The 9951-nt window shown below is 40.9% G+C and overlaps 1 protein-coding gene across 1 annotated transcript in view; it reads left to right on the plus strand.

Moving 5' to 3' along the window:
- LOC130980890 (uncharacterized) overlaps positions 1 to 7414 on the plus strand; it is a gene marked incomplete at its 3' end in the record, with an annotated part of 29218 nt that extends 21804 nt beyond the window's left edge. Inside the window, exon 3 of the mRNA XM_057904538.1 lies at positions 6665 to 7414. Coding sequence (XP_057760521.1) covers positions 6665 to 7414 — 750 coding nt within the window. The remainder of the gene's footprint in view (positions 1 to 6664) is intronic.
- Between the last annotated feature and the right edge of the window lie 2537 nt (positions 7415 to 9951).

Raw genomic sequence — 9951 nt, forward strand, 5'->3', positions numbered from 1 at the left:
ACAAGCAAAACCTCTAAGTTTGGTGTGCTTTTCCGTGATCACTAAGCCAAAATCTATCAGATCATGGCTCCCAAGGGAAAACAAACCAACTCAAGAGGAAAGAAAGAGACTAATCCAAAGATCTTTGGAATGAAGAGAAGTTCTTAACCAAAGAACATGAAGACCATTATCACAAAATAATGGGTCTGAGTCAGTGATCCCGGAAGTTAATTTGATCTGAAAGAAGATGAATATCCGGAGATCCAAGAGCAAATTCGAAACAGAGGTTGGGAAGTTCTGACCAATCCTGAGACAAAGGTTGGAAGGAACATGGTTCAGGAATTCTACTCAAATCTGTGGCTAACAGATAAGCAAGAATGACTGGAACCGCTTACCATACCCACAGAACCATGGTCAGAGGGAAGTTATGTACTTCCATCTGGACAAAATAAGAGAAATCTTCAAACTACCTCAACTACACGATGATCCTGATTCCTTCAATAGGAGGATGGTGAGAGTGGATAAAGGGTTGGATCAAGTTCTAGAGGACATATGCCTCCCTGGGACTAAGTGGATAACCATTCAAAGGGTGTCCCAAACCAACTCAAGAGGGGAGACCTCAAGCCAATTGCAAGAGGTTGGCTAGACTTTATTGGGCGTTCCATATTGCCCACTAGCAACCGTTCTGAGGTCACCATCAAGAGAGCAGTGATGATTCATTGCATTATGCTTGGAAAAGAAGTGGAGGTCATCATGTGATTGCTTGTGAGATCTACACCATTGCAAATAAGAATTCCACTGAGGCCAAACTGGCTTACCCAAGCTTGATTTCTTTGCTCTGTAAAGAGGCTGGGTGAAGATGGGAGTAGATGAGTTCATACCCATTGAACACCCAATCACCAAGAAGTCAATGGAAGGACAAGTGCAAGACAACTCCATCAAGAGGAGGGCGCAGAATTCCTCCCTGAATTCCCAAGAATTGACTACTGGTCCAGCCTAGAAGCATCTATTAACAAGCTGCAAGAGACTATGGAGCAACTGAAGGAAGAACAGCAGAATCAGAACTGCATGCTCTGCAAATTGCTGAAGGAACAAGAGAAGCAGGGGCGTGAACTCCAAGAGTTGAAACGCCAAAAGCTCTCCTCTCAAGCTGAGGGAGCATCCACTTCTCAAAATCAGGTTGTTGAGTCCTAACTCTGTGAAACCTCTATCATTAGGAGCCTCTGTTTTTCGTTTTTTTGGTATTTTCCTTTATTTTGTTTTATTTTTCGTTTTTCTAGTCTTATTCTATATCTATTTTTGAGTCTTTTTTTAATTCATAATTAATAAAATTAAAGTTATGCCTTAAAGTTATGAATGTCCTATGAATCCATCACCTCTCTTAAAAGAAAAAATGCTTTAATCACAAAAGAACAAGAAGTACAGGATTCGAGATTTATCTCTGAAACTAGTTGAATTAGTTTGATGTGGTGACAATACTTTTTGTTTTCTGAATGAATGCTTGAACAGAGCATATGTCTCTTGAATTTGTTGTTTTTTAAGAATGTTAAATTTGTTGGCTCTTGAAAGAATGAGGAGAAAGAGAACTGTTATTGAGATCTGAAAAATCATCAAATTGATTCTTGAAGCAAGAAAAAGCAGTGAATACAAAAAACAACAAAAAAAAAAATTTCGAAAAAAAAAGAAAGAAATAGAGTGTGATCCAAGGCAATAAGAGTGTGCTTAAGAACCCTGGACACCTCTAATTGGGGACTTGCAAGCTGAGTCACAATCTAACAAGGTTCACCCAATTATGTGTCTGTGGCATGTATGTATCCAGTGGTAATACTGGAAGACAGAGTGCTTTGGGCCACAGCCAAGACTCATACATAAGCTATGTTCAAGAATCATCATTCTTAACTAGGAGAATCAATAACACTATCTGAGTTCTGAGTTCTCATAGATGCCAATCATTCTGAACTTCAAAGGATAGAGTGAGATGCCAAAACTGTTCGGAGGCAAAAAGCTACTAGTCCCGCTCATCTAATTGGAACTATGTTTCTTTGATATTTTGAAGTCTATAGTATATTCTCTTCTTTTATCCTATTTTGATTTTCAGTTGCTTGGGGACAAGCAACAATTTAAGTTTGGTGTTGTGATGAGCGATAATTTATATGCTTTTTGGCATTGTTTTTAATATGTTTTTGGTAGTTTTAGTTGAGTTTTTATTATATTTTTATTAGTTTTTAGTTACAATTCACTTTTCTGGACTTTACTTTGAGTTTGTGTGTTTTTCTGTGATTTCAGGTATTTTCTGACTGAAATTGAAGGTTCTGAGCAAAAATCTGATCCAGAGACTGAAAAGGACTGCAGATGCTGTTGGATTCTGACCTCCCTGCACTCGAAGTGGATTTTCTGGAGCTACAGAAGCCCAATTGGCGCGCTCTCAACGGCATTGGAAAGTAGACATCCAGGGCTTTCCAGCAATATAATAGTCCATACTTTGCCCAAGATTTGATGGCCCAAACCTGCGTAGCAATCCGGCCTCAGAAATTCCAGCGTTAAACGCCGGAACTGGCATAAAACTTGGAGTTAAACGCCCAAACTGGCATGAGAACTGGCGTTTAACTCCAGAAAACGTCTCTACACATAAAAGCTTCAATGCTCAGCCCAAGCACACACCAAGTGGGCCCGGAAGTGGATTTTTCTGTCATTTACTCATTTCTGTAAACCTTAGGATACTAGTTTACTACTTATAGGACCTTTGGACTTTGTAATCAGTACCGAATGCGACCTTAGGACATTGTACACGTTTTCTTCCACAGCATGAGTCTCTAAACCCCATGGTTGGGGGTGAGGAGCTCTGCTGTGTCTTGATGGATTAATGCAATTACTACTGTTTCTCATTCAATCATGCTTGCTTCCATTCTAAGATAATACTTGTTCTTAATCCGGATGAATGTGATGATCAGACAATCATCATCATTCTCAACTATGAACATGTGCCTGACAACCACCTCTGTTCTACCTTAGATTAAGTAGTTATCTCTTGGATTCTTTTATCGGAATCTTCGTGGTATAAGCTAGACTGATGGCGGCATTCAAGAGAATCCGGAAGGTCTAAACCTTGTCTGTGGTATTCTGAGTAGGATTCAATGACTGAATGACTGTGACGTGCTTCAATCTCCTGAAGGCGGGGCGTTAGTGACAGACGCCAAAAGAATCACTGGATTCTACTCCGGTCTGATTGAGACCGACATATGGAATGCCGTGCCGTGACAGGCATTAGGAATCGTTCCAATGAGAGGATGGGAGGTAGCCACTGACAACGGTGAAACCCTACACACAGCTTGCCATGGAAGGAGACTTGCGTGTTTGATGAAGAAGACAGTAGGAAAAGCAGAGATTCAGAAGATGGAGCATCTCCAAACCTCAACCTATTCTCCATTACTGCAAAACAAGTAACCATTTCATGTTCTTCTGCTTTTCACAATCAATCCTGATAATTTCTAATATCTGACTAAGATTTACAAGATAACCATAGCTTGCTTCAAGCCGACAATCTCCGTGGGATCGACCCTTGCTCACGCAAGGTATTACTTGGACGACCCAGTGCACTTGCTGGTTAGTTGTGCGGGATTGCAAAAGTGTTATTGCAATTTCGTGCACCAAGTTTTTGGCGCCGTTGCCGGGGATTGTTCGAGTTTGGACAACTGACGGCTTATCTTGTTGCTTAGATTAGGACTGTTTTATTTTTGTTGGTTTAGAGTCTTTTAGTTGAGTCTAGTTTCATATTCTAAGTTTGGTGTCAATTGCATGCTTTTATTTTTCTTTTAAAATTTTCGAATTTTTCTTGTCTTAGTCCCTTTTTGATTCATAAAAGTTCTAAGTTTGGTGTCCTCTTTGTGTTTTTTCCTTTAAAATCTTCGAAAAAAAATTAGTGTTTGATTTTCTAAAATTTTAAGTTTGGTGTCTTTTTGTGTTTTTCTCTTTCCTCTTTTTAAGAATCAAATCTTTTTTCATAAAAAATTTTTCAATCATATCTTCTTAATTGCTGTTTTCAAAATCTTTTTCTTTACTAATTGATTCAGTTCTCAATTTGCTCTGATCTTATTTTATTTTTGATTTTCGAATTTTATTTTATTTTTCTTTTATCTTATTTTATTTTATTTTAATTTTCTTTTTTTTTCGGTTAATTCAAAAAAAATTTTTTTAAAATAAACAAAATTTATCTCTTTGCAATTATTCTCATTTCCCTTTTGTCCATTATGGACTTAAGTGGAATTAATCAGTCCAAGAGGACTCTGGGGTCTTATGCTAACCCCATTACAGCTGCATATGGGAGTAGCATCTGTATACCTCCCATCAAAGCAAGTAGCTTTGAGCTAAATCCTCAACTCATTATCATAGTGCAGCAAAATTGCCAGTATTCCGGTCTTCCACAGGAAGAACCTACTGAGTTTCTGGCACAGTTCTTACAAATTGCTGACACAATACATGATAAAGAGGTAGATCAGGATGTCTACAGACTGTTACTGTTTCCATTTGCTGTAAAAGATCAAGCAAAAAGGTGGTTGAATAACCAACCTACAGCAAGCATAAAGACATGGAAACAGTTATCAGAAAAATTCCTGAATCATTTTTACCCTCCAAAAAGGATGACACAGCTAAGGCTGGACATCCAAGGCTTTAAACAAGAGGATAATGAATCCCTTTATGATGCCTGGGAGAGGTATAGAGGTATGCTCAAAATGCCCTCTGAAATGTTTTCAGAGTGGGTACAGCTAGACATCTTCTACTATGGGCTTACAGAAAAAGCTCAGATGTCTTTAGACCACTCAGCTGGTGGATCTATACACATGAGAAAGACAATTGAAGAAGCTCAAGAGCTTATAGACATTGTTGCTAGAAACCAATACTTATATTCTAGCAAGGAATTCGTTCCACAAGAAGAGGTCATGGCAGTAGTCAATGATCCTGATCCTCAAGAACAGATGAATGAGCTTAATCAACAATTGCTCCTGATGACAGAACAGTTAGCAGAATTTAAAGAAATGCTCCATGATACTAAGGTTGCTAACAGAGCATAGAACTGCAGTTGAATCAAGCAAAACAGCAAATATCTAAACAAATAACAGAAGAATGTCAAGCAGTTCAACTGAGGAGTGGAAAACCACTGAATGCCACTGCTCAAAAGAGCAAGAAGTCAATTAAGGAACAGTTGACAGAGATGACCATGCCACTGTTCAAAATCCCTCTGAGGACAGTAAGAGCCCAGAGGAATATTATTGGCGTTCAAACGCCAGAAAGGGAAGGAAAGTTGGCGTTAAATGCCCATTCCTTGCCCAATACTGGCGTTCAAACGCCAGAAAGGGAAGGAAAGCTGGCGTTAAACGCCCATTCCCTGCCCAGTTCTGGCGTTCAAACACCAGAAAAGGGGGAGAAGTTGGCGTTTAACGCCCAAACTTCATCCACTCCTGGCGTTCAAACCCCAAGGAGAATCAGGCACCTGAGAGTTCTGATGATTATCCCCCTAACAAGGCCTCTTCAACCATTTCTGTAAGGAATAAACCTGCAGCATCTAAGGTTGAAGAATATCAAGCCAAGATGCCTTATCCTCAGAAACTCCGCAAAGCGGAACAGGATAAGCAATTTGCCCGCTTTGCAGACTATCTAAGGACTCTTGAAATAAAGATTCCGTTTGCAGAGGCACTTGAGCAAATACCCTCTTATGCTAAGTTCATGAAGAGATCTTAAGCCATAGAAGGATTGGAGAGAAACTGAAAAGTGTTTTCTCACTGAAGAATGCAGTGCAGTCATTTTGAAAAGCTTACCAGAAAAGCTTCAAGATCCTGGAAGCTTTATGATACCCTGCACATTAGAAGGTGCCTGCACCAAGATAGCCTTATGTGATCTTGGGCAAGCATCAATCTAATACCTGCATCCACTATCAAAAGCTTGGGTTGACTGGAGAAGTCAAACCAACCAGGATATGCCTCCAACTTGCTGATGGTTCCATTAAACACCCATCAGGCATAATAGAGGACATGATTGTCAAGGTTGGGCCATTTGCCTTTCCAACTGACTTTGTGGTGCTGGAAATGGAGGAGCACAAGAGTGCAACTCTCATTCTAGGAAGACCTTTCCTAGCAACTGGACGAACTCTCATTGATGTACATAAAGGGGAAGTAACCCTGAGTCAATGAGGATGAGTTCAAGTTGAATGCTGTGAAAGCTATGCACATCCAGACACACCAGAAGACTGCATGGACGTTGACATTATTGATTCTCTGGTAGAAGAGATCAATATGGCTGAAAGCCTAGAATCAGAGCTTGAGGACATCTTCAAAGATGCTCAACCTGATCAAGAAGAACTAGAGGAAGTAAAGGAATTTTCGAAAATTCCTCAGGAGGAGGATAAGCCTCCTAAGCCTGAACTCAAACCACTACCATCATCCCTGAAATATGCATTTCTGGGAGAGGGTGACACTTTTCCAGTGATTATAAGCTCAGCTTTAAATCCACAGGAAGAGAAGCACTGATTAAAGTGCTAAGGACACACAAGACAGCTCTTGGGTGGTCCATCAGTGATCTCAAGGGCATTAGCCCAGCTAGATGCATGCACAAGATCCTATTGGAGGATAATGCCAAACCAGTGGTTCAACCACAGAGGAGGCTAAATCCTGCCATGAAGGAGGTGGTGCAGAAAGAGGTCACTAAATTACTAGAGGCTGGGATCATTTATCCTATTTCTGATAGCCCCTGGGTGAGCCCTGTCCAAGTTGTTCCCAAAAAGGGAGGCATGACAGTGGTTCATAATGAAAAAAATGAACTGGTTCCCACAAGGACAGTCACAGGGTGGCGCATGTGTATTGACTACAGAAGGCTCAATACAGCCACCAGAAAGGATCATTTTCCTTTACCATTCATAGACCAAATGCTAGAAAGACTAGCTGGCCATGATTATTACTGCTTTTTGGATGGCTATTCAGGCTATAACCAAATTGCAGTAGACCCTCAGGACCAAGAGAAAACAGCATTCACCTGCCCTTCAGGCGTGTTTGCCTATAGGAGAATGCCTTTTGGTCTGTGCAATGCACCTGCAACCTTCCAAAGGTGCATGCTCTCTATCTTCTCAGATATGGTAGAGAAATTTCTGGAAGTCTTCATGGATGACTTCTCAGTATATGGAGACTCATTTAGCTCCTGTCTTAACCACCTATCAACTGTCCTGAAAAGATGCCAAGAGACTAACCTGGTTTTAAACTGGGAGAAATGTCACTTTATGGTGACTGAAGGAATTGTCCTTGGGCACAAAATTTCAAGCAGGGGAATAGAGGTGGATAAGGCAAAGGTAGAGGTAATTGAAAAATTACCACCACCTGCCAATGTTAAGGCAATCAGAAGCTTTCTGGGACATGCAGGATTTTACAGAAGGTTTATCAAGGATTTTTCGAAAATTGCCAAACCTCTGAGTAATCTGCTAGCTGCTGACACTCCATTTATCTTTGATAATGAGTGTCTGCAGGCATTTGAGACCCTGAAAGCTAAGTTGGTCACAGCACCAGTTATCTCTGCACCAGATTGGGCATTACCATTTGAATTAATGTGTGATGCCAGTGATCATGCCATTGGTGCAGTGTTGGGACAGAGGCATAATAAACTTCTGCATGTCATTTATTATGCTAGTCGTGTTCTAAATGATGCACAGAAAAATTACACAACCACAGAAAAAGAATTACTTGCATGGTTTATGCCATTGACAAGTTTAGATCCTACCTAGTAGGATCCAAAGTGATTGTGTACACTGACCATGCTGCTCTTAAATACTTACTCACAAAGCAGGATTCAAAACCCAGGCTTATCAGATGGTGATGCTTCTGCAAGAGTTTGATATAGAAATAAGAGACAGAAAAGGGACAGAGAATCAAGTAGCTGATCATCTGTCCAGATAGAGCCAGTAGTTGGGGCGTCCCTCCCTTCTACTGAGATTCTGAGACTTTCCCAGATGAGCAACTATTTGCCATTCAGGAAGCTCCATGGTTTGCAGACATTGCAAACTATAAAGTTGTGAGGTTCATACCCAAGGAGTACAGTTACATGCAGAGAAAGAAATTAATTTCAGATGCCAAGTACTACCTCTGGGATGAACCATATCTCTTTAAGAGATGTGCTGACGGAGTGATCCGCAGGTGTGTACCCAGAGAAGAAGCACAGAGGATCCTATGGCACTGCCATGGATCACAGTATGGAGGACACTTTGGAAGTGAGCGAACAGCCACTAAAGTCCTCCAATGTGGCTTCTACTGGCCTACTCTCTATAAAGATTCCCAAGAGTTTGTGCGTAACTGTGACAGTTGCCAAAGAGCTGGTAACCTGCCTCATGGATATGCCATGCCTCAACAAGGGATATTAGAGATAGAGCTGTTTGATGTATGGGAATTGACTTCATGGGGCCCTTCCCACCATCATACTCAAACACTTACATTCTGGTGGCAGTGGACTATGTATCTAAGTGGGTAGAAGCAATTGCTACACCCACTAATGATACTAAGACCGTACTGAAATTCCTCCAGAAGAATATTTTCAGCAGATTTGGCGTCCCCAGAGTGCTAATCAGTGATGGGGGCACTCATTTCTGCAATAAACAGCTATACTCTGCTATGGTTAGATATGGAATTAGCCACAAAGTGGCAACTCCGTATCATCCACAGACAAATGGGCAAGCAGAAGTCTCTAACAGAGAGCTAAAATGAATCCTAGAACGGACTGTAATGTCCCGAAGAAAGGATTGGGCAAAGAGCTTGGATGATGCTCTGGGGCATACAGAACAGCATTCAAGACTCCTATAGGTACCTCCCCATACCAATTGGTGTATGGGAAGGCCTGTCATTTGCCTGTGGAACTGGAACATAAAGCCTATTGGGCAACCAGATTCCTAAACATGGATGCACAGTTAGCTGGTGAGAAAAGACTGCTCCAGCTAAATGAGCTAGAAGAGTTCAGACTCAATGCCTTTGAAAATGCAAAAATTTATAAGGAAAAGGCAAAGAAGTGGCATGACAAGAGATTGTCAACCAGAGTCTTTGAGCCAGGACAAAAAGTTCTGCTCTTCACTCTAGGCTCAAACTGTTTCCAGGAAAACTCAAATCCCGTTGGGGGGGTCCATATTGATTACAGGAGTGTCACCATATGGATATGTTGAGCTTCAGGATATTGATTCTGATAAGAAGTTCATTGTTAATGGACAGAGAATCAAACATTATCTTGAAGGAAACTTTGAGCAGGAGTGCTCAAAACTGAGACTTGAGTGATTCTCAGTGGAAGTCCAGCTAAAGACAGTAAAGAAGCGCTTACTGGGAGGCAACCCAGTCATTAGTAGGTTTATATGATTTGTTCTTACAGAGGCAAATATCAAAAATGAAGGAATTCACAGAGTTACAGAAGGATTCAGCTCAAAAAGCAGAGAAAATGAGCTTACTGGCGAAAAAAACGCCAGTAAGGTGCATTTTGGGCGTTAAACGCCAGAATGGGTACCATTCTGGGCGTTTAACGCCAGTAATGGTACCATTTTGGGCGTTAAACGCCAGAATGGGTACCATTCTGGGCGTTTAACGCCAGGTGTGCAGCATCACTGGGCGTTCAGAAAAACGCCCAGTGAGGAAGGTTTTCTGGCGTTTAACGCCAGCCAGGGTACCTGGCTGGCGTTAAACGCCCAAAAAGGGTGCCAAGTGGGCGTTAAACGCCAGAATGGGTACCATTCTGGGCGTTTAACGCCAGAAAGGTGGGGGGACCACATTTTTGTTTTCAACTCAAATTTTTTCAAACTTTCCTCATTTTACCCATAATCTTCTACATAAATGCACTTCAACCTTTCATCATTCACTTTCAAATCTTCACAAATCAAAACCATTCTTCAAATCTATTTCAAAATAATCTCAAATCTTCTTCAAAAACTCACCCTTTTCTCAAATTTTTTCAAAATCTTTTCAA

Source organism: Arachis stenosperma, chromosome 1 (genome assembly GCF_014773155.1).
Source record: "Arachis stenosperma cultivar V10309 chromosome 1, arast.V10309.gnm1.PFL2, whole genome shotgun sequence".
NCBI classification, from domain to species: Eukaryota; Viridiplantae; Streptophyta; class Magnoliopsida; order Fabales; family Fabaceae; genus Arachis; species Arachis stenosperma.